Here is a 25,734-nt window from a genome sequence, read left to right as displayed (position 1 = left end):
CTGCATGCCTTTGGGAAAAATTACGGCTGTTATTTCCTCTTACTTTCAGCCATTCGCAGTACCAGCACAGTAAGGCCGTTTTGGCTGATGTTACAAGACCAGATCAGTCAGTCATCCAGACTGTTGCACCTGTAACTACGGAAAATGCTGCTGCCCTTTTTCAGGGACCACACACTTGTCTGGCCTCTTAACAAAAAGCCCTCCCTTTTGGACGCACCTACAGTACGGCTATCTGTATCGCTAAGGCACGCAAGCCTCCCCACTATCGGCAAAGTTTATAGTTCATGGGAGATGGGGGGGGGGGGGGGGCTCTTCCAGTTATGGTCGATATATCATAAACTGCCTTTGGAGATGTATTACAATAATGCATCCAACATGATTGGCAAATGTCCAGCTTCCTTCAGTAAAAAAATTGTCACTATCACAAGCAAATTTATCAATGTATGACCACCATAAGCTCCAAGTGGTGTAGTCCTCAAACAAAAAGTTTAGGCATATGCTTGAAAGTAGACATTTCACTCTTATCATGGACCACATGCCACTTGTGTTTGCCTTCCACCAGAAGTCAGACAAGGCATCACCATGCCAATTGTGGTATTTGGACTTCATTGTGAAATTTGCTACCAATATTCAACATGTTGATGGTGAACAGCATGGATCAGTAGATGCACTATTCCTGACAGACACCATTGCAAAGTATAATGGTGCAGAAGGGGAATGTGGATAACTCTTGTTTGTCAGGATGTACCCAAGTCTTCTGTGGATGTTGTATGGGTTCATAGATGGTTTAGGGACATGTAGGACAAGTAGAGAAGCTGCAGACAAACCAGTGGTGATTATACAAAATTTCATTATTAGTTTATTCAGCTCAAACAGATGTCTGCGCGCAATCTGTTTCCTGATGCAGCCTGGTGTTCCTTTGTAATATACTGCACTGCAAATGCAGGTGATTGTGCACAGAAAATGGAGAGCATACGCTGCACGGGAGACAGAGCACTACGCTGGTGTCTAAGGTAAGCTAGTTGAGGTGACAGGACATGCCCACAGGTGCTACGGATATGGAGCAATCAACGTCTTCTCCACTGTGTTAGGTCACAGTGTCCCAGCTACATGGCATTGGCATTGGCATTGGCCGGAGACTAAGTCTGGACTGTATCTGACATAGTGTTGGCTGCCCAGCTGGGAAGACAGGCCATGGTCCCTCTTGCGCAACCCAGTAGCGGTGGAGTTGCAGTGATGACTCCGACTGACAGAGACTGGGTGTCATACACAGCCCAGCTGGCTGAACAATGATGAGCTGGTTTAGCTGTAGTTAAATACTGGCGTTCCCTACCAATTTCACTGTAACAGCGGTTATTCTAGGTCATGCCAATTGCTCTGGGCTGCATGATGATCCCATTGATGTAATTGGGTGCAATATCTGCTACTGGCTGCCCTGGTGCAGGTCTGTCACTTCACATGCATAGCGAAGCTGTTGAATATGCAGTCCACTGACCAGTTGCGACAAACTTTGGCTGTAGCTTGATTTTGCCATGGTGCTCCTGGTCAGTACTTTAACCTTGTCGAGCAAACATTGAACATAACCACAACAGTGTTATTGGACCTTTATCATTGTCAGAAAAATATCAATATTGCAAAACAGCAGTCGACCATCTCTATTGTTGGCCTGACGTCTATCCAATGAAAAATGTGACAGTAGCAACTTTAGTCAAGACCACCTCTTGAGAGTGGATTGCCTGATTGGCAATCCCCTCTGCATCACCACCGATCAGGAGAAACAGTTTGAGTCAATACTTCTTTAAAGCACTTTCAACATTGGTTGGCATTAGTCAAATTCAAACCTGTGCATACCACACTTCTGCTAATGGTCTTGTGGAACTGCTCCACATTGACAATTAAAGTCCTTGCTCAGATGCCATGCTGCAGAGCACTGGATTGACAGTCTCCCTATTGTCTGACTAGGCCTCCGAATGGCTTTCAAAGAAGATCTCAATGCAACAACAGCTGAATCAGTGTTCACCTAATTAGAGAATTCTTCAGTGACATGTTAAATGATAGTGCTGAAGCCTCAGAATTTGCATCAGATCTGTGCTTGCAGATTTGCAAGCTCAGTCCAGCTGTTTCAAATGAAGATTCTACCCAGCAACTACTTGTTTTCTATGACAGTTCTTTACAGAGATTTTCATCCAACACAACACCATTCAAAAACCTCAACACAGCAGAATATTCAATGTCAAAATATGTAGCTCTTCTGTCATGACACCTATCAAAAGACTTAAGCCTGTTTATACTACAGCTTGGACACACTCTGGTTCAGGGACAGTGTCTAACACTGAGACACTGTGTGATTTCATGAGGACATCGAAGGCATTCAGCCTTCCACTGCCACAGTCTGTGCCTCTGCATAAACCTCCAGTCATATGAGTCATACCCAAATATCACTGATGCAATACAGGTGCTTTGATTGTTTGTGTCATCAATGAACTTTGAACAAATGAATGACATGTAGATATTCTTTACAGTCTATAATCACGGAACATAATTAACTATTATATGGTGTGTTGAATAAACTGTATTTTCAAACACTATATTTGTTTAGAGTTAAGCCTTGTACAGACGTGAGAGGTGGGCATTAAGATAAGACAAGTAAAGAATAGAAACTTTCAAAATGTGATGCTACAGAAGGATGCTAAATATTAGATGGGTACAGTAAGTAATAAATGAAGACGTACTGAATCGAAGTAGGGAAAAAAGACAAATGTGTCACAACTTCTCTAAAGGAGGGGATTGGTTGATAGGACATATTCCAAGGCATGAAGGAGTCATCAATTTGGTAACATAGGGCAGTATGCATGTGGAAAATGAGGGGTAGCTGTAAAGGGAGACCAAGAGATGAATACAGCAAGAAGGTTCAAATGGATGTAGGTTGCAGCAGTTATTAAGAGCTGAAGAAAGTTGCATGGGGTAGAGTAGTAAGGAGAGGGGCATCAAACCACTCTTCAGTGTAAAGACCACAACAGTAACTAAATACATAACAGCATAATTAAAATGAAAGAGAGGAGAACTTTCAAGTAACTATTAAACATTAGAGCAAATAAAATACTGTATGACATCAGCAGAAGCACTCAATCAGGAGCATCAGAGAATTCAACAATTAACAGTATATGACATGAAAATAATTAATAATACTTTATATGTGGTGTCTGTTCTGGACATGTTCGGAAGAACAGACACCACATATAGTAACTGAAGTGAGGAAGGCCAATGCTCACTTCAGTGCAGATGCACACCACACTCAAACTCTCACGGGAATTTGTGAGATGCCACAAGTAATGAGGATACTGGGCAAGGGGTACTGTACCAGTAGTGTGTGGATAAGCTGAGAATTTGGATGTGATTGGATGCTTGCTAGGACAGCCCATGCAACTGCAATGACCACTGTGTCCGAATGGCACAGTGTCAGCACATCTGCCTTGTAGGCAAGAGACCCAGGTTTGAACCTTGGTCCAGCACAAATTTTCAACTTCCCCATTGATTTAAATCAAAGTCGACATGCAGCCAATGTCATTAATTCCTTTCCATCTTAACTAATAATATTTACTTGATCCTAACATTAGCACTACTGTCAATACAACACAAAATAATTTAAAAAATGAAAATGTTGTGTCTAGACCATACAGCCTAGACACAATGAAGTAGCCGATAGGGCACGCAAGGCTAACGCAGACGGGCGTGAAGTCTGGAACATGAGACTTATAAATGCACTAAAGAAAAGTATGTAGCTTTTTAATACTTAACTTTATTCTCTTGTTGGAATACATCTCTCTTGAATATTAGTAAGCTATAAGCACTGATACAAATGGCGCCTTGCTAGGTCGTAGCTATGGACTAAGCTGAAGGCTATTCTATCCGTCTCTCGGCAAATGAGAGGAAGGCTTCGTACGTCTGGTCGCAAGCAATGTCGTCCGTACAACTGGGGCGAGGTCTAGTCCGTGTCTTGTGACCTGCCATGTGGTGGCGCTAGGTTTGCGATCACCCAGTGGCGACACACGGGTCCGACATGTACTACAGGACCGCGGCCGATTTAAGTTACCACCTAGCAAGTGTGGTGTCTAGCGGTGACACCACAGAAAAGATGTGTGGATACTACACACAGAAAGAGAAAAATTCTGTTCAATTTGAAAATATAAAACAGCACAGAATTAAAATAAATAAATAAAGTGTAAACAGCACTTAATTCTGAAATTTTGTAACTGATTACATGATTTAAAAAAAAAAAAAAAAAAAAAAAAAAAAAAAAAAAAAAGAAAGAGAGAGAGAGAGAGAGAGAGAGAGACTAAATGTGAAAGACAAAGGAAACAGCATGGGAAAACAGTAGAAACAGAAATAGCAAAGATTAATAACTCACAACTGTGAATTATGAAGCAGAGAAAAAGAGCATGATATACAAAGTGTGTTGGGGTGAAAGTCACTGCAACTATTGTTTTTATTGCGGATACCAGAGCAGTTGGAAAATGAGACATATACAGATGAAAGGATGAATAGAACTGCATGTGTGGACATTGGAGAACATGGGAACATTATGGTGGTGAAGGAGGATACTGATTTCATGGTGCAAAATAATTGCAGCACAACACACATACAGTCGACAAGACAAAATTGGGTCTAAAGATCTTCAAAGTACTCCCCCGCAACATTCACATTTATGTAACCATTTGCTACATCACGTCTGATTCGGGTCATCCGTTGTCACAAGCATTGGCAATGTCCTCTCCTGTCACAAACCACTTACCTCATAGTTGTTCCTTTACTTTTTATATAAGATCAAAGCCACATTGTGAGAGGTCACAATAGTACGGCAGATACACCAATCCTTCCCAACCCCAGATTCACAGCTGCCGCTATACACACTCTCCTTAATGTGGTTTTGTGTTGTTGTGCAGTACAACTGCATGTCCACAAGGTCCAGACTTTGTCCTGAATGCCATGTCATATCTGTAGCACCAGAAGTCCCTGTAGTACTCCGTGCATACTTTCTGTCATGTGGAATGAAGTGGCACACAGTGACCCCTTTGACATCATACATGACGGTCACCATCAATTTCATGGGGAAAGGATTCAGACGGAACTTCTGCCGACTTGGTGATTCAGCATGCTGTCACTCCAAGGACTGAGGTTTGAGTTCAGATTCATAGGCCACGGTCTAATATTCATTGACGAATTATTCACAACAGGAAGTGGTCACCACCCTGTTGCCTGCGTGCTAGGTAATCGAAGAATATTCCATATCGCGTTCACCAATGAACTTCCACGAGTTCACGTGGTATCCATCGTGATTCAATTTTGTGCAGTTTTAGCTCTGTCTGCTATAACCTGTAGATGGTGTGTTTCTTGATGCCACTTGTCCTCTCTAACTTCAGCAGCATCCATTGTCTGCCTTCCTCCAGGAGCTGCTAGATGACAGCACAAGCTAGTTCACACACTGACAGGTCATCTCAAGAGCTGCTGACCACTGGTTGCAATACAATCTTGCTGAAACTTTCATTCACTGCTCCTGCCACTCCTCTTGCTCACCTACACGTCCAAACATGGCTGGATGTGGAAAGGGAGGTAAGATCGCTGCCTTTGTTGGGTTCCTGCTGAAGGTTATCAGGAATGACTAAGAAGAAGGCGCACCAGTGCTACAAGTGCCAGAAGATAGGGCATGTAGCCAGTGCCTGCAAAGGCACAGTTGCGTGCCTGAACTGTCTGAAGGTGCATGATATGTGCGACCGTGACAAACCAAGAAGCACTGCTGCCACATGTGTGAACTGTGGCACCGCTGACACTGCAACTGGAGCTACATAAAGGACTGGAAGAAGCAGAAGAAGGACTCCAGACTCCACACATGGAGAGGCAGTGCCAAGCGACACGTTGCTACTCCCCCCCCCCCCCCCCCCATCCATCCAAAAGGGGGAGCCGGCCATGCCACCACAAAGAAGACCTCCATGATGCGCAAAGTACCGCCACCGTGGTCGTCAAAGCTGTAATGTTGGCAAAGAGGGCCATCATGAAGAAGGAGCTCATTGCTGTCCACTGACATCTGCAGCAACTGCGGAATGAGCTAAGGACCTCCAAGAAGAGCCCCTGCCACTCCCTCACTATGGGGCAGAAGTGGACACAGCAACGAAGGTGTACACACCCCTGGGCCCTGCAGAAGTGCGGAAGGCCGAAGTGGGGACCACAGAATTGGAAATGCCTGCACATCTTCCCGAAGTAAGGTTGCCCAGCAGGAGATCCAAGAAGAGGAGGAAGAAGAAGAAGAAGAAGAAGAAGAAGAAGAAGAAGAGACACCTACTGCAACAGCCCCACAGGAAGGGGCTGCAATGATAAAGGATGCTTGCTGAAACTCCCAGCCAAGTGCAACGTGCAGACGGTCCTCCTAAACCTTCCCTCCCTCACATGCCATTCAATTTCAGTGGCTCCCAAAGAATTCTTTATGATCTCATCACCAAGAAGGAACTGAGGCTTATCAGTTCACATCCTGCCTGCACTCATTGCATATACTCAGTGCCTCAGAAGATTGGATAGCAGAAAGGAAGAGATCCAGTCATTGCTAGCTTTCTAGCAAACATCTTTTTCTTCTATTTCAGTTGAAGCCAAGTTAGGTACCACCAACACCAACCCCAGAGGAACAGGAGGATTGGCAATTATTTACACAAACTCCTACACAGACTGGACCCAGTGGACGTCCGCCATTTATGGCAACTGCAACAGCAACGGCAATGCTGAAACTTTTCTACCCACCATGCTACAGTACAGTACGGGAGGGCATTATTCCCAAGGGCTTCCAGCAATTCACTGTTACATTCTCTTGCATTACTCCTCAGATAACAGCTATTTTGATGTAAGTGCACTGCTCAACACAGGTGACTTCCATCTTGCACAACACACTTGCCACACAACTGATATCACAGTGCATTCTGTGCAACGACTAGCAATCGCATAGCCATCTGTTGTTGTGAACACATGCTATGCTTGCATAGCTTCCATGTGACCTGCTCATGTATCTGCAAGAAAAAAACAGTTGCAGTGACTTTTGTGCCAACCCTCGTACAATGGGGGCAAATTCTGGTTTCAGAAAAATTAATGTCTTGTTAACTTGAAGGCAGGTAAATGATCTTTCACAGCAAAAATAATGACTCAGAAACAAAGTTACGGGGAAGGTAAACATGAATTTTATTCCCACAATATACTACAAATATTCTCCCAATATACCCAAACTATAATAAAACAGATTTTTGGAAGAAAGCATTTACTATAGTAAATACTGATAATTTTGCATGACGACTGTGTGGCTGTTGCAGCTGAATGAACACAGTGCTCTGACAAAAACGTGTCATGCCAAGTTCAAGGCATCCTAGCTTTTAACTTTCTCTTCTGGAAATTTTGTAAGTCAGTTCATATGTTAAGCTTGCTCAAAACACACATTTAGAGTTCATAAGTTTGGAAAGTTCTCAGGTTGCAAAGACAACAAATGAAAACAGCAAAAAATGCAATATCTAATCTATTGGTCATTTCAACCCTGACTCTGTTCCAAGAGGTATCACATCACAGTATGAAGAACAAAACTGAATACATGTTTGATTTGTACACATTTATGTCTGAAATCTTTTGTGAAAATATTTGTCTTGAATACAGTCTTATAATGATGCAGATGATAAAAAGTATAGACAAGAAAAGAATAGGTCCTTTTCAAATGTGATGGTACTGAATATACTGAAGATTGGATGGACAGCTCAAGTGACTAATGAAGAGTTACTGAATCAAATTGGGGAGAAAGGAGCTCTAGTTCAAAACTGAAGAAAAAGAAAGTATAGTTTGATATGACTCATTCTGAAGGATCAGAGAATAGTTAAATTGGTTATGGAGGGAAGTGTAGGGTAAAAATAGTAGAGGAAGACCAAGGTTTGAATACAGTAAGCAGGTTCAAACATGTGTTGGGTGCAGTAGTTATGCAGTTTTGTAAAGCCTTGCACAAGATAGGCTATTGTGGAGACACAAAAACATTGGACTGTCAGACTAGATAAGAATTTGGCCTCAACTTTCTCAAAAACCTTCACCTTCTGAAATTAGGTTCTTGTTCTGATAGTTCTTGTGTGACAACTGACATCACAGACAGATAAAAATATGGCATAATAATTCTGGATATTTCAATAAACTGCATTTGTTATAGGCAGTATGTTCCATTACATAGACTTTTGTGTTGTCAGAAACAGTTGTTGCAATAATGGAAGATGGAAGAAGATATAGGTAGAGTTCTACAGACTTGGCTCGATCTGCATCAAATGTCAAGGTAAAGCCATAAAGTTATTTTCTGGAATATAAATGGCACAAAGATAAGAAATGAAAGGGATCCAGAAACTGGTGCTCACATGCATTATGGCCAAAGCAAGGAAAACCACATCATTTTCTGAGTGAAAGGTATATATTGCAAAATGAAGCTGTGAGAAACAATAGAGAAAATGAGAGACTGATTTTTAAGTCAGTCACAGTCAAGTATTTGTCCTGTAAGCAGTAAACATATATTTTATCTGGACCCAATGTTGCTAAATTCCAAATTGATAATACAAAGTGCAATGACTGATCCAGAATGTAAAAACCTTGAGGAAGGCCTTCCTTGATCTTCAACTCTGTTTGTCAAACATTAAAGAAAATTTCTTCCAAGACTGACCTTGAGAATCCAGAAAGTCCTTCCTTTTCAATTTCAGTGAGAAAGAATTAATTCAACATTCAGGAGTTCTTCAACATAAGCAACCCTTCATAAACCCTTCCTATTATTTTACATATTTGATATCCTACATGTATTTGGTCTAATCACCATCTTGTTGACAGTTCTTTAAAAATAATGTTGTACTCTGCTGAGAGCAGGAAGATGCCACAATAGTTATATACCTATAAGTTTTATTATTAATAAGTGATTATTTTAATATATTTATTTACCCACTTTGTTACTTTTCTCACGAAGAGGGTGAATTAGGACTGACGTCTAATCACCTGATGGCATGAATTTCTCACAATGGGCTTCATGTTATCATTTAAAAGAAAATTTCTCAGTGATGAAGAATATAGTCCTTGTTGTTTTAGTCTGTAAAACACAACAGGATAGGACAAAGCACATTAAAAATCCAGGTCTGAAGGTTGTAAAGAAAGTAATGGCAAAGTTGTGGGGGACAACTATATGTACACATGAGCATGGAGAATGTATTGATAATGGTAGTACAGGACAGTGTAGATTGCTCATCCATAACTAAAAAGCTCATGGAATTAGCCCAATTTCTCAAGAAATGCATTGCTACTCGTCTCTCAACTCAACACTAAATGTGAGGATCACTATTATTTTACTGAACTCTGCACTGACACATTACACAGTCTCTATCATCTGTAGGACATTTTTAAATACAATGCCATGACATTTTGACACAACTAATAGCTATATGGTATTAAGAGGTTCTATAGTTCTGACTTGTTAGATATGAACCCCTGAGGTTTCAATTAATAAATCAAACAGTGGAAAATCCAAGTGTAGTTTCAGTTGCCAGTCGTGTGTGTGAGTTGCATTTGCGTGTGTGCGTGTGTGTGTGTGTGTGTGTGTGTTTGTTTGTTTGTGCGTGTGCGTGTAATAATGAGGTTTTCAATTGTTACATGGATGAAAACTTGCCTCCGTAGGTGGATTGGCAATAAACAAGGTTGCAGTGGTTCTTAACTCATGCTAGTTAGTTCTCAACCCGGTGTTAGGTGGAATTTTGGTCAATGCAGCATGGTGTCATATAGTTGCTGATTTTTTAAACTGTGTGTCAATGGTTTGACTTAAAACTTTCTGCACTGAAAAAGCTGTCTCTTTCTTTCATTTCAATAACGTATTACTACAAAATTATAGGGTTGCACTTTACATGAAACTCATCATAGTTATCATATGTTATGTACAGGAAATGGTAAGGATCATGAGTCAGTACTTCAGCATATAAGATGTGTTCAATAAGTTGTGGGTTTAGCCATTCCATGTGTTGTATTAGTGATTTTTTCATTGTTGTCTATGTACATGTCTGAAATGTATTCCTGAAATGTTAGCCATTTCAGATATTTAGTCTGTTGTCAACTGTCAAAAAGGTTGCATGAGGTTTGGTAGAATTGGTGATTATTTTTGTGTGAGAATGGATCAGAAAATTTGTATTAAATTTTGTTGCATAAACAGAATAAAGTGTAACAAAGTTTTAGAAATGTTAAAAATTGCCTTTCGTGAGTCTGCTAACAGCAGAACACAGGTTCACAAGGTGCTATGAGCATTTCGAAGGAGGTTGTTAAGATGTAGAAAATGACAAGTGCCCTGGCAGTCTCAGTACATTATGAACCTATGAAATTGTGGAGGGAAAAGTTAAAGTACCAATTATTTATGATCACCAAATCACTATAAAAAAATTCACAGATGATGTTGCATATCAATTGGTTAATTTCATGAGATTGTTTCAGATGTTTTGGACATGAAACGCACGTAAACTTTGTTGCAAAGCTGCTAAATTTTGAACAAAAATACGAATGCAAGATGCACAGAAGTCACTAAATGAAGTCAATAATAGTGCAGAAATACTGAAATGTGTCATAACAGGTGGTAAAATATGGGTTTATGGTTACAACATCAAAACTACGGCTCAATCATCCCAATGGAAGCAATCTCGATTGTTAAGGCTTTTGTGGCCACTTGTTAAACTGTCAATTGGCTCCTGTCTCCATTACCATGTGCATATAGTCAGCGGCCACGAGCTCGGCTCCAGTTCTCCACTGGCAATGGAGGGTGCAGCTTTGACAATGCCAGCCACTTGTGTAGGCGAAACGTCAGTAAAATCATCAGACAAACATCGGCCGAAGAACCCGAGACAGAAGTCAATAGGCAGTTTGTCATTCTGGATCGTCTTCTTGCATCAAGGTTGAATGTTCAATAAAGAGTAGTTCAGTTCAACTTGTGTAGCATGAGGCAATCCGATGGGGTGGGGGAAGGAGGGGGTACCAGATTAGTAGCAAAGTAATTCATGCCTTTTGTACCACAATAATGTACTGGTCTGCATTTCATTGTTTATTCGTGAATAGCCAAACACAATACTGTAATGATGCCCTAGCCTCCATATTTACCAGACATGATTCCCTGTCACATTTTCTGTTCCCAAAAATAAAATAAAACCTTAAAGAGCAATCATTTTACAAGCACAGATGAGATTGAAAAGCTACTGTTCAGAGAACTGAAAGCTATCCCAAAAATCATGTTCTGGTGTAACTACAAGTGCCGGCATGAAGATGAAGAATGCATGAGTAGAGAAGGCAGTGAGACGACGCCAGCCAATAGCCCGTTGAATAGGAGTGCACCATGACAGGAGCAACCTCTACATATTATTAGCTGAAGATTATGAGAAAATCCAGCATGGAATATGTGATGACAGTCAATATCCTTTGTTGCATTTGAGATGAAAAAACATCCTGGGTGTACCTCAGGTGGTGTGGGAAATCTAAATTTGAACCAGGCTGAGGGAGTAAATGTGAGAAATGAAGGCTATGGTGAGACTTGTTTTATATTTATGTGGCATATCTGTACCTGTACAGACTTACAGTGTGTCCAAGGAGGAATGGTTAATATTCTGAGACATGACAGGAACACTTGTTTGAAGCAAGAAACTTCATATGGACATATGCCTTATTCCAAATGGTTTCTGAGGAAGAACACACTTAATTTAGATTTGCTTTTGGGTTAGAGGTGTGTACATGAGTGCCTTACCAATTCAGCCTCTTTGACATTTTATTCTAGCCCAACCTACCTTTCAATCTATTTGCTCAGGACGTCTTTTGCCATTAAACTAGCCTGTTCAACATGCAGTTGTCCATGGTGTGTCATGAGTGAAATAGTGTGAGGGATTGAGAGTGTACCATAGAGGAGCATTGCTTAACTCCGTTTGTACATGTGCTAGCTAAAATGCAGCTAATGAAGAACACACCAATATGGTGTATGTTTGCAACTTCTGCAGTGGTAGTGCTCCTGCTGCTGTTGTAGAATACCGTCAGCGCTTTCTCAAACATAAAATTCGTGATCATAGAGTTTTACCAAAGTTCTCAGAACATTGTGTGAAACAGGTACTCTTCCAAGTTCCCATTTTTCTTCTGAATGCGTAGTTCCATAACCTGTGCAGAAACAGCAACATAGTGCTGTAATGGTGCAGTGCTGTCCTACTACTAACACACAGGGGCTTTTTATATGTATCAATGACTCACAGACATGTGTATGATGAACATTACATACGGACAACTTGTATCGATTTCACGTACAGCATGTCCAAAATCTTCACATAGATGACAACACCACAAGAGTTGAATTTTGTCATTGGCTAAATGATAATCTGCATTTGTTTGCATTAATATTGTTCACTAATGAAGCCACATTTACACAGAATGGAATCAACAACTCTCTCAACAATCATCGATGGTCGCAGGAAAACATACATGCTGCAGTGGAAACTAATTTTCAAGTTTGTTTTTTCATCAAGGTTTGACATGGCATATGTTAATAGCTCCACTCATTTTAGAAGAGCAAATGATGGGACAGAATGTCTTGTATTTTTTGGAAAATTCGCTTGTTAAATAACTTGAGGGTGTTTCTTTGGCCACGCGGACTGCAATGTACTTCCACATTTTACCAGGGCAGTAATGGAACTTCTCAACTGCACTTACCCTACTCGCTGGATTGGTGGTGGTAGTGCAATTAACTGGTCTGCAAAATTATCACAACTTACACCATTAGATTTTTGTTTATGAGGTTGGATGAAATATGAGCAGTACAAAAGAAAGGTGAATACGCAAGATGAACTGTTTGGTTGCATCAAGGACGCTGCTGCCTTCATTAGGAAATGTGTAGAGGGACCAACACAAGCAGAACAACATGTTCACAAATGCATTGAAGTTGACAAAGGTGAATGTGTTAAAAATACGTAGTTTTCAACAGTCACTTTGTAAAATGCATATTGTAATGCTTACTAGCTGTTGTACATGTGTAACCCAGACAAGATATTGAATAACACAGAAAATAAGTACCAATGTACATTAACTATGTTTTGCCCCGGAAACCATTCAAAACAAGGCATGTGTGCCGCATGAAGATATTTGCTTCAAATGGTCATTGCTGTCGTATCCATGAATACTGACCATTCCTCCTTAGGACAGACACCATGTACGTTCAATGAGTGGCAAGGCTGAAATGGTGAGAGCATTTCAGATGGAGAAGATGGTAATTATTTAGTTTAAATAATGTTGTTTAATAGTGAACTTAATACAAAAGCATGGGGACTAGACTGTTACTGGAGTTACCATCAACATCTGTATAACATCAAGAAGAACAGATTCACCAATATAATGAATCTGAGAAGCACCTGGTCATTTATGCTTGAAGTAAGTTGCTTTGCTTGTTCTGTTACAAAAAATTATTCCAACAGTGAAGTACTAGATAAGTCTAAACACAACAAAAAACACTAATTACCTTAAATCTGTTTTCTTGTGATATTTGCTTGCTTTCTGCACGAAGTTTCTCTAGTATGTTGGTGACATGCTTCTTTGATGTCCTGGGAATGGACTTCTTTGATTTCTTGAGTATATGCTGTGCCACATTTTCTTCCTAAATTTATAGAAATAAAATTACATCAGTAAAAGTTTATACCACAAATGCAACATTACTTCATCATTCTTTAATATTAAAATTAATACTTAAAGAGCAGTATATAGTATATAAAACTAGTGGTGCCACTACACTGTCAGAAATGAAGCATTTCAATTAAACCCTAATTCCAAAATGTAGCAGAGATGCTGACTCAGCATCTCCACTATTTGATGAGTAGTGGCTTTCCTTTTCATAATATTGTTACATTTCATCCTGCTGGATTTTCCATTGTTTGATTCCAAAATGGTTTGTTTAGCTTCCATCTGATTCAATAGAGAGAGAGAGAGAGAGAGAAGATTTCACACTTTCTTCTGGGAACTAAATTTTGCTTCAAAGATTTCTGATACACCTATCTCATTAAAGTTTTGGTAGTAGCTAGTGCTATCAGCCATTCTGTTCTACATAACTTCCCCAAATCTTTATAGGTCAACTGGTTACTGGCAATATGCCATGACCGGCACCTTCCCCATTACTGAGAATTGTAAAATAAAACAAATTTGTATACTGTGTGTTTATTGTTATTACTCCTATTATTATCATCAGTCATTTGACATCCATGGCTGATTAAAGCTTTTTCCTGACTTTTACATGTACTAGGACATTCAGAGATACATCAGGTCACAGCTCCACTCTTTATCTAGTCTCCTGCAATCCAGCAAACAATTTCCTTGGTCCATCTTTCATCCATTCACAATATCCCAGAATTCAAATAAAAAACAGATCACAATATGAGTAATTTAGAATTATATACCCTCAGCGTAGCAAAGAAACTTAATAACGGCAAGTCGTCCTGTGCCGATTGTATGTCTATCACATTCCTTTCACAAGTGGAAGTCATCTGCTCAGTTACAGACCCACATCATTGACATCAATTTGCATTAAAATTTTGGAAAGTATGCTGTGTTCCAATGTTATGAAATACTTTTGCAAAAAAATGATCTACCGACACATTATCAGCATAAATTTATAAAATACTGTTCTTGTGAAAACACAATTGATTCTTTGGTCACATAAGGTAATCAGTGGCTTCTAATCAAAGCGGGTGCCTAAGGAACCCAACTGAGTTTGTGAGAAAGGACACAATTGGTAGTAACTGAAAGGAAGGCATCTAGTGAAAGAGGAGTGCAATTGAAGTGTTATAGGCCCTCTGCTGTTCTTGACATATATAAATGATTTAGGAGACAATACAGCCACATTTTTAGGTTTTTTGCAGATGATGCTGTCATTTACTGCCTAAGTAAGATCATAAGAGGAGCACAACAAATTGTAAAATTATTTAGACAGGATATCTGTGCAGTGCAAAAATTGGCGTCTGAAACTGAACAATAAAAAGTTTGATGTCCTCCATGTGAGTACTAAGAACAAAACAAAATCCATTAAATTTCAGTCACACAATAAAAAACCTGAATTTAAATGTTGCCAATTTTGGTAAATACCCAAGGATTACAATTATAAACAACTTCAACTCAACCATCACAAAGAGAATGTGTGGATGGTGAACTAAAGACTACATTTTATTGGCAGAATTCTTGAAAGATGCAACAAATCTACTAAACAGTATGCCTACACTATACCTGTCGATCCTCTTTCGGAGTATTGCCAAACATATTTGCTGGCAGACATCATTATGGAATATCGCATAAAAGGGGAGATGGTGTCATGAATATGATACGTATGTTGAGGTTACAATCACTAAAACACAAGCATTTTTCAATACACAAGATGTTTTCATTAAATTACAATGACCAACTTTCTTAGTATGCTGCATGCGAAAACATTTTGTTGATTCCCACCTACATATGGAGATATGACCATCATAATGAAACAAGAGAAATCAAAGCTCACACGTAACTGTTTATCTGTTAATTTTTCCCATGGGTCATCCAAGAGTGGAATGGTCGAGAAATAGTCTGGAAGCAATTCTATGTACTACCAGCTGAACACTTGGGTGTGAATTGCAGAGAGACATGTACATGTAGATACTTGTCACCAGAGGAAAATTCAGGGTGGTGGGAGAGGGTTATGGAACTGCAGCCCTCTCCTCCTCAACTACATCTGTTTCTTTTTAATTCTCCATCCCTCCCCCCCCCCACCACCACCACCACCCTCCCCCCACACGCACACACAAATCTTTGCAACATAGCTTTCATATATCATAGTTTTGAAAATTTTGCCACTATTGTAGTTCGTATTATAATAAGTTAAGAAAACAACTTTGCTTACTCTAAGAATTTGAGATGACACAGTGATACAAAATTTCTGTGAGATCACGCCCCCCCCCCCCCTTCTTCCAGACCAAAATCCTTGATTTGACATTTCATCTTCCAACCCAATCTGTTTTCCTGGTCCACTTATTTGTTTCCACTTTCTCCAAGTGAATCTCAATCTTCATCTCTCCTTTGTTCAATGAGCACATTTAAATTTTGAATGGTTTTTGCATTTCAAAAAGGTCCAAATTTATTGTCATTACTCAAAATAGGTAACACAAACCAATTGTAAACTTCACATTTCAGGCATGTCAGAAACTTAGTTTTGTAATCTCTGTGTAGTTTACCAAATCACACCAAACCATTTTCATTTTTTTGTTTCTTTATTTTGCTTTCCCCCCCAGCCACTGTCTTCAACAGTCTTACGTGCAAAACTGATCAACTGGTTCAAAGAATTCCTTATTTGGTGAAGTCACACCAAGTAGATCAGTGGTCCCCACCTGATCACATCCAATTTTGATGAAATTTTGCACAACTGCCCCGTGCAGAACAAAACTAAACTAAAATATGAGTTCAAGATATAAAAAAATTTAAGGTTTTATAAGACTTTTAGTAAGGAGTGGTAAAATGCTGTGTGAGCTATAAAGTTAGAGTATAATGTTAAGACAGCTTAAAATAGAAACTATATGTTATCAAAAGGTGTAATCTGGGTCAGATGCACAGCATTTTGTGCTCTTTTCACTGTTAAAATTTCAAATGGCTCAAATGGCTGTGGCACTATGGGACTTAACATCGGAGGTCATCAGTCCCCTAGAACTTAGAACTACTTAAACCTAACTAACCTAAGAACATCACACACATCCATGCCTGAGGCAGGATTCGAACCTGTGACCACAGAGGTTGCACGATTCAAAACTGTAGCGCCTAGAACCGCTCGGCCACTCCGGCCGGCAGGTTAAAATTTCAAGAGTATGTAATTAGCGATTTCATCTGTCATGAGGTCAGAGGTGGGAAAAAATCAATTGCAACACTTTTTGTATCATTTTGTAACTAAAATAATGTTGGATAAATGAAGTGTATGGTGTGTCCATTAGTAGTTCCACAGAGAAGTTACTTGTCATCAGTTTCACCGTACTGAAAAGGCTAGCTGTGAAGTATTCAAGATGTTCTTAATATGTAAACATGCCATCACATTTTTTTATCAAATTTGTGCATACTCTGATGTCATACTGCTAAACATCATCATCTCCTACATTATTTATTTATTTATCAGAAAGAGCAAGTGTTTTTGTGCAAGAAAAGGTTATGTTTCGTTTGGAGACACACTACAATAAGGTTAAAAAATTAACTTGAAAATACTACTGCCAAATAACTCCAGTGAAATGTATGGTGGCTCTTCTTGCTCATGTTGTATATTAATGACCTAGTAGACAATATTATTATTAATTGCCTAGCAGACAATATTAATAGTAATCACAGACTTTTTGCAAATAATGCACCTTATTGTCATGGAGTATTATTTGAAAAAAGCCATACAAATATCTAGGCAGATCTTGATAAAAGCTCAAAATGATGGAAAGCTTGGCAACACACTTCAAATCTTCAGAAATTTATAACTGTGCACCCTAAAAAATGCAAAAAAGATTGTCAATGTATCCTATGCCAGAATATCAATGATTCACATTTGGAATAAATCTACACATACAAATACCTAAATGTAATAAATTGTAAGGATATGAAAAGGAATTCTCGTGAAAGTGCAGTTGTAGGTAATGCAAGTTGCACAATTTAGTTCACTGGCAGCATACTGGGAAAATGCAATATGTCTTCAAAGGATAGTTCCTGTAAAACCCCTGTGTGCCCGAATGTTTAATAAGTGTGTGGAACACAAACCTAATAAAACTAGTAGAAGATATGAAAATATAAAAAGAAAGGCAGGACAAGAGATAGAGGCTTTTTGATTCAAGGGAGAATCTTGTCAAAAGCTAGAAAATCTGAACTTCAGTACTGTCAAAAACTGGAAAACCTGATTTTCAATACTGCCCTACAAACACATAAAATCTAAGATTTTCGGAGTATTAAGTTCCTCCTTCAGGAAGGGGGCAGTGATAGATTGCTGAAGATAAGGAAGGAGCAACAGGTCATTCAGAATCGAGCAAACCACCATTCTAAGCTTTACCAATCTATCCCCCTTTCCTCCCTGACGAGAAACTAATAATTCCAAAAGATAGGATCAATGTTTTCATCTTTAAATACGTCTATTGCCAGAACTGAAATTTCACCACCTGAAGGTAATAGCTGGCTGTTCCTTCACTTTGTAACTGCATGATTTTCTGAAATTTTTTCTTTTGATACAAACAGCAAAAACTGTCAGATGGTTGAAGACAAAATGTCACCCATCCCATGACAGCTTACTTATGAAGTTTCATGAACCAGTATTACATGAATATTGTGGCAACACTTTTTAACCTCCTACATATTGCTCCCATATGAACCACAAAGACAAGATTAGATTAATTACAGCTCGCACTGTGACATTTAAACTGTCATTCTTTCCACACTTCATATGCAAACTGAATGGGAAGAAACCCTAATATGTAGTACCAGTACAAGGGGAAATACCCTCTACCACAAACATCAGAGATTTGCAGAACACAGATGTAGATGAAGCTTAGAGTTTAATAATGTACAGTACTATGCACAAGGGGATTAGTTGAAACTGAAACTAACTGAAGGACATCTATAGGCATAATCCATATCACTTCAGGCAGGGGAGTTACCTTCATAGTCTCAGATGTTATTGAATTTAACATATGTAAAAATTCAGGAGTAAGTAAGAAACATATTTTTTTGTTTTCTCCAAAAAAAATTCCAGCCCCAAGACACAGACCTCCAAATATGACACTGCGAACACCATTTTAAAGGTGCAAATTTTGGAAAATATTTTGTTAGTTTTTTTATTTTTTTATTTGAAAGATAATAGCTTTATGATTTGGATGTATCTGTCAAAGTTCTTTTGCTGTCGCCTTTTGAATTTTTTTATAATTTACAGAATTTTTTTTTTCAGAAATGCCAATCCAGAAAAGCTCTATTTTTTTCTGTTGATTGGTACCATTTAGTACTATATTCTCTGTAAAGGAGAGCTTCCACTTTTAAGTTGGACAGGTTTTATTCTAAAAAATCACTTTTTTAACTTTCAAGCATAATGTATGTCTGCACAGAAGTTGTTTCTTACTAATTTCTTCGTAACAATGTTTATTTATATAGTCTTTGTTGCAGTTATTTCTTATCACTTTCTTTGTTGCAGTTATTTCTTTTCACTTGAATTGTTGCATATATTTCTTATAGTTTGTTGTAGTTTCTTGTCAGTTTCTTTGTCGTGGTTGTTCATTGCACATTTCTGTATAGTAGTTGTTCAGTGCTAATTTGATTACTGCAGAGGCTTCTAAGAAATCTGAGACCATCCAGTGATTCTGTGTTTTCGTGAGGAATTTGCCAGTTGACACAGTTGCTATGTGTTTTGTGAAAAAGACTGTTTGAAATGTCTTCTGACTGAGGCCACAGAAGAGTGAACTGTGCTGACTATTTGCATATCCATAAAAGAGTTTTATATAAGACAAACAAAACAACAGACTTTGTTCAGGTTGGGAATAAGTGTTCTCATTTGATGACTCTGTTTCAAAGTTAAGATGTTTCCACTGACGACTTTTTGTGTTCTAAATGTTTTAACAGAATGATAGTATCTGAACAAGGTGAAGCCTCTCATGGTGCAGATGATGCATCAGTCAACTACAGACGTAGGTGTTAGTCCTGTTAAGAAACCGTGATCAGTGAAGTCAAGTCATAAGCTCCTATGCATCAAGAAAGTGCAGAGGAATTATTAAAGCTGACCACTCTCTTCAAAGTAGAAATTCCATCTTCAGAAGAAAATGAACCAAAGCGCTCTTGCACCTCCTGCCAGTATTTCTTCACAAATATCAATTCAGCTGCTGAATATTGTGCATCCTACAGTGAAAAGGTGCAAGTTTTAACTATTATTCAAGAGAATTTTCAAAGAAAACAATTTTGAACCACATTCCATCAGTATCAAAGTATATGGTAGGCAAATCTAGAAATATGAGGTCTGTAAAAGGAGTCTTTGGAAGACATTATGATCATCCTGTAGAAAAAGCTCAAGTTCAAATAGTGCAGTCATTATATCTGGAAGATAAATGGGACTGTTCTCGACAGAGTGCCAATAAAAAAGACACTATAACAGTTGAAGCTCAAAAAGTTGTGAAAGTAAAGAGGTACATGATTCACAGCATTAAAGAAACTTTTACAATTTATAAGAGCAACTACACATCATCATCATATATTGGAAGATCAAAATTTTATGCACTACGACCTAAGTGGGTAGGTCCACATCCACCTAGATATGTCTGTTAATGTGTGTACTGCGTGGATTTTGAACTTTGTGTGATTACTTTGACGAACTTACTGGAGCACGTGACATATGACACCTTGGTTGGGCATGTGAAGACATTAGTAGTCTGTGATGTAAAGCGAAAGACTTGTTTGTGTCAAGAATGTGGCGACTGCCCTGGAATGGGATGACTGCCTTTACAGACACTTGGCCTGGAAGACGTAGCAGATAACCCTGCAGAAATTACATGCGCGACATGGGAGGAAAATAAACTAATTAAGAAAACTGTTGCTTTTGACAGTTTCTATATTTGTCAGTGCTTCGGCTAATTTCATTTTGATGTACTTTTGTTGTTGATACGTTCGTTATATGTTCTGATTAACGAACCGCTGACAACAGATTAGAAGGTACACAAGAACATGCCACCAATTGGCCTACAAACATTATGATATCGAAAAAGACATCGACAGACGTAACCTGTGTGTTAATCGTGCCGGCAAACTGAAGCAGCGCTGTGTAAGAATGCGAGTTACTCTCTGGAGTTTCATCCTGTTTCAGTCTCTTGCAGGATAATAATAGAGCTTCGTGGGGATCCTCGTCGCAACGGCGTTTGACACGCAGTATGGCTGCCATTTCATGCGTTTTAAATAATCAAAGTATGTTTACGATGGCTGAACGGTAATTATTACGCGTACGAAGGACTTTCTGAAATACAGCACATCATGGTCATGAAAATCACCTTCACGAATCACTCAACTATATTCCCCACCCTCACACCGCACACAATCCAAAACAAAAACATAACTGTCTAACTGATTTAAAACTAATCTCCTTGGATACGATAGCAAAGACTCTATTTTGTATTGTCAATTTGTCAACAAAACCGGCCAAGTCACGTGATCTCGGTATGGCCTAAGTTTCTCTGTATTTATTTATTTTATTTGATTGGCTTTTAAAATTCAGTGGCCAAAACCAAGCAGAAAGTTGAGGTAGTAATTTCAGCAGACGAATTTAATAACTACTGTATAAAATCTGTTAACCAAATTAGGGAAAGCATTGTGAGGCCACAAAAGAATGTTGCTGATCTCATTAAATACCATAATGTAGACTACACCCTGAACGATAAATTCCTTTTAACAGAAGTCACACCAGATGTTGTTTTAACTCTTGTAAATAACTTTAGACCCTCTGATAGTGAAGATATATATGGTATTTCTTGTAATATGTTAAAAAAGATAATTGGCTACGTAGTATATCCTCTTACTAAATGTATAAATAGATGTCTAATTGAAGGAGTATTCCCAGAAGTATTGACATTATCTAGGGTAGTTCCCATTTACAAGAAAGGGGACAAAAATTGCCCATCTAGCTATCGCCCAATATCCCTGACACCTATTTTATCTAAAGTTTTGGAATCCATCATCAACTCCCAGTTGTGTGATTATCTGACATGTAATAACATTATTACTGCGGTACAATTTTTCTTTAGGAAGGGCAAATCCACAGTCCATGCCATTGACTCCCTGATTAAAAAAAAGGCTTAATGCTTATGAAAAAAAAAATTTGCTCAGGCTACCTTTTGTGATCTTAGCAAAGCCTTCGATTCTGTGGAGCATATTTCACTCCTCAACAAACTAGTTTATTACGGAATCACAAACAGTGAAGTTGACAACATTTTTGAATCTTTCCTCAGCAACCGTAGACAAATTGTTTGTATTGGTAAACAGAGATCACAGCTAGCTGAAGTTAAGTGCGGTGTGCCACAAGGCTCAGTATTAGGACCTCTGCTATTTATACTAATGACAAACGATCTACCATCCTACATAAATACTCACTCCGTTCTCTATGCAGATGATACCACTTTTTTCGATATCAGCTCAGACATTGATATGCTCCAAACTGTGGCAAACGACACAATATCACAGGCATCAGTCTGGTTCCGAGCTAATGGGTTCCTGCTTAATGAGAGTAAAACTCAAAAGATTGTATTTAGTTTGAGAGATCCACCAGCAGAAGACTTCAAGAATAGTGTTAAGTTCTTAGGTATTGTTATAGATACTAAACTGACTTGGGAGCCACATATTAAATACATTAGTGCAAGGCTGTCTAGAGTGGTGTATTTGTTAAAGAATTTAATAAATCATGTACCTGCGGCCTATGTAAGATCAGCCTACTTTGCTTTTTTTCAAAGTATTATATCTTATGGGCTTTTAATATGGGGCAATAGCTCACACCTTCAGGACATTTTGGTACTTCAGAAGAAAGTAATTCGAATTATCACAAACAGTGATAAACTGGCCCACTGCAAACCACTGTTTATCAACTTAAAAATATTAACTGTGATAAACATGTATATTTATACTGCCCTACTGCATATAAAGAGCAACTTATCAGAATACCAGTGTAGAAGAGATGTACACTCTCATGGAACCAGAAATAGTAGCAATCTTGACATACCTTACTACAGATTATCCAAGTCATTGAACAGCTACGAAGTGGTGGGTATGAAGATGTTTAATAATTTGCCACTAGAATGGGTAGAAGCTCCATTTGATTTATTTAAAGACAAATTGTTCAGTTGGTTAGCTGCAAATCCATACTACTCACTTCAGGAATTTTACGACTGTAAAATATCATAGTGGTACCGATTTGGAGAGTGCAGCATAATTTCTTTAACTGAATCAGTTATGATGCAATGCTTTCATATTATTTCATTTTAAATATTGTATTTTATGTAAAACCTATGTCACATATTGATCTTTAACCCATGTATATATGCTGTATAACTTGTATATATGTAACTTGACTTTGTCAATTGCTGTAATAGCTAAACGACAATAAAATTTCATTCATTCATTCATTCACACCTAGCAAAGTAATATTTGATCTTCTTCATTCATATATGTCTTCAAATAGATATCGTTGTACTTATATTACAAAGACACAACTCACAGTTAACCATTATTTGTTAAGTTCAATGGTCAAAATTCCGTTTAAATTTTTATGTCTTCTTTAGCTATAAATCTGGATCTGGCGCCATAGGTCTAATCAGCAGGCCAGTTCATACTATCCGTCACGTCACGGCACCGTCACGTCAAGGTGTATTCATACTGTCCGTCACGTCAAGACCCTCAAGTCCACTCAGGTCATATGATCTCAACTCACTGTCTTTAGCTGTTGTTTTCACCGGAATTGTGATCTTCGGGAGATAATATTCAACTGCTTTTATGCGGGCAGTGCACGTACAGGACGGGTTAACTTATGTGCATGGATATTGGAGTCCACATTCGTACGAAAATGAACGCATTGGCCTAACATAGATTGCAGCTTGCAGGGTTAACTTGTATATGAGTGAAGAGAGACAGAAGTGTAAAGGAGCAAAAGACAGTGTGGGGTCTGAAAAAATGTCATTTCGTGGCACAGAAGGTGAATTTCACACATTATACAAGCAACTCGAGAAGAGGATTCTCCATTTTCTATTTTGAAGAGTGGAAGCATCAGTTTTTCATTTGTTACATCGAACAACATCCAGAACTACTAAAAAGAACACAGTGCTATGAGCTGCCATCGCATCTCATGTAAATTTGGTTTTAGGTTAACTTAAAGCCCGGTCCACACACAACGATCTGTCTGCGCAGACATCGACGCAGATGTCTGTACATGCAAAAGATCGCTGCAAATATGGTGTGTTCACACGACACAAACCCTTCGACCATAGATATTGGTAGACTGGTCATGACATTCGACCATAAATATAATAGACTGGCCCTGACGTCATTTTCGTGGCTCCAACATCTCTGGGCTGAAGTCACGTGAATGTTGTCAAAACATGGTTGTTTCGTGTTGCTCTTATGTCTGTACTCAGCGTTTTGTCGGGGAAATGGCATTACATTTCACGTGTAAGTGTTTCTATGATAGTGCAGATGTGTTTATTGAAATCTGCTGAAGTGACTTTTATATGTTTTTTACACTTGAAATAGAGTATCACGTAAATTAAAGTGTTGAAAGTGATGCCTGTAAAGTCAGACTCATATTACATTTTGGAAAGTATCTGTGATAATTCGGTTACAGAAGTAAGTATAATCGTTTCTCGTTCCTACTCATAGGTTCCGTAAGGATGAAAACCGAAGGCAGCTTTGGATAGAGGCCCGGAAACGGAAAAACTTTAAGCCATTTGCACATACACGCCTTTGCTCGAAGCACTTCGCGGAGAAGTGTTTCGATAGGTTAGTTATTATTTAAAATGTATATCTATAATTTGTATTTACAGTGGCTGTCATTTTTAAACCTAGGCTCCAAAATTATTTTCTGAAACTGCAAAGTTTCACCTTTCATCTAAAATATCATTTTTTTAAAACTGATAGTTTTAACTTTTGTAAAAATAGTGGGAACTGAACCTTTGAAGTGCACCTAAAATTGATACTCTAAAATGGACCTGCTCCTAAAGTAAACAATATTGACACCTATAGTTGACATAATTCCCATAGCCCATTTTCTTTTATAAATCACTAAGAGCTCGAAACGTGGCGAATACAATGTTTAAAGTTTTGTCACGAGCCCACTCTTACTGTTTAAAAGAATTTTAACGACATTTTACTATAATTGATAGTTTATAGTAATTTCGTCCCGCTGCCCACCAGAGTGGCGTTCGATGTATTTGTTAGATTTTATAAATGGTACTTTGAACAAATCCAGGTCAAATGTAGTTCTGGCATAATTTTTCACAAATAAAAAAGTAGTTTTTGTTGGAAACGTTTGGCAGTCAATTGAGAAATGTGGGGAAAATCCGACACAAACATAGGATGGCAGACCGCTGATTTGAAATCCCGCCACGTTTTGCCAACAGTCACGTGGTTTATGTTGGAGCCACACCAGCCCCATAGCTTCTGCACGACAAGGCCAGTCTACTAGTATCTATGGTCGAAGGTCATGACGTATATTTCGTGGCACCAACATCTCTACTGCTATACCACGTGACTATTGGCAAAACAATGGTGGTGTCCTGTTGTGCTTATGGTTGTACCGAGCGTTTTGTGAAGGGAAGTAACATTAAATTTCACGTGTAAGTATTATTAGTATAATTTAGCGGCATTTCTTGAATACTGATAAACTATTGTGTGTATCATATCCTTACCCAGAACGCCACAGTTACGTAAATTGGCGGTTTGAAGTGCTGTGTGTGTTTCCAGGAGCACATTGCAGTCGTATATATTTCTTGAAATGGTAAGCTACAAAGCTGCTTTTTCTCTTTCGTATAGGTTTCCAAAGGATGAAGGGCGCAGGCAGATGTGGATACGGGCAGTGAAACGAAAAGATTTCAAGCCTAATGCGCACACACGCATCTGTTCGAAGCACTTTGAAGAATATATATATATATATATATATATATATAT

General features: G+C 38.6%; 1 protein-coding gene across 1 annotated transcript in view; it reads right to left on the bottom strand.

The window, feature by feature from the left end:
- LOC126262985 (probable RNA polymerase II nuclear localization protein SLC7A6OS) overlaps positions 1 to 21,158 on the bottom strand; it is a 50,138-nt gene extending 28,980 nt beyond the window's left edge. Inside the window, exons 1-2 of the mRNA XM_049959939.1 lie at positions 20,819 to 21,158; positions 13,553 to 13,687 (exon numbers count right to left, since the gene is read on the bottom strand). Coding sequence (XP_049815896.1) covers positions 13,553 to 13,687; positions 20,819 to 20,974 — 291 coding nt within the window. The 5' untranslated portion in view covers positions 20,975 to 21,158. The remainder of the gene's footprint in view (positions 1 to 13,552; positions 13,688 to 20,818) is intronic.
- Positions 21,159 to 25,734: the final 4,576 nt, after the last annotated feature.

Source organism: Schistocerca nitens, chromosome 6 (genome assembly GCF_023898315.1).
Source record: "Schistocerca nitens isolate TAMUIC-IGC-003100 chromosome 6, iqSchNite1.1, whole genome shotgun sequence".
Lineage (NCBI taxonomy): Eukaryota > Metazoa > Arthropoda > Insecta > Orthoptera > Acrididae > Schistocerca > Schistocerca nitens.
The sequence above is the reverse complement of the archived record's forward strand: the minus strand, read 5'-3'. Positions and strand labels throughout refer to the sequence as shown.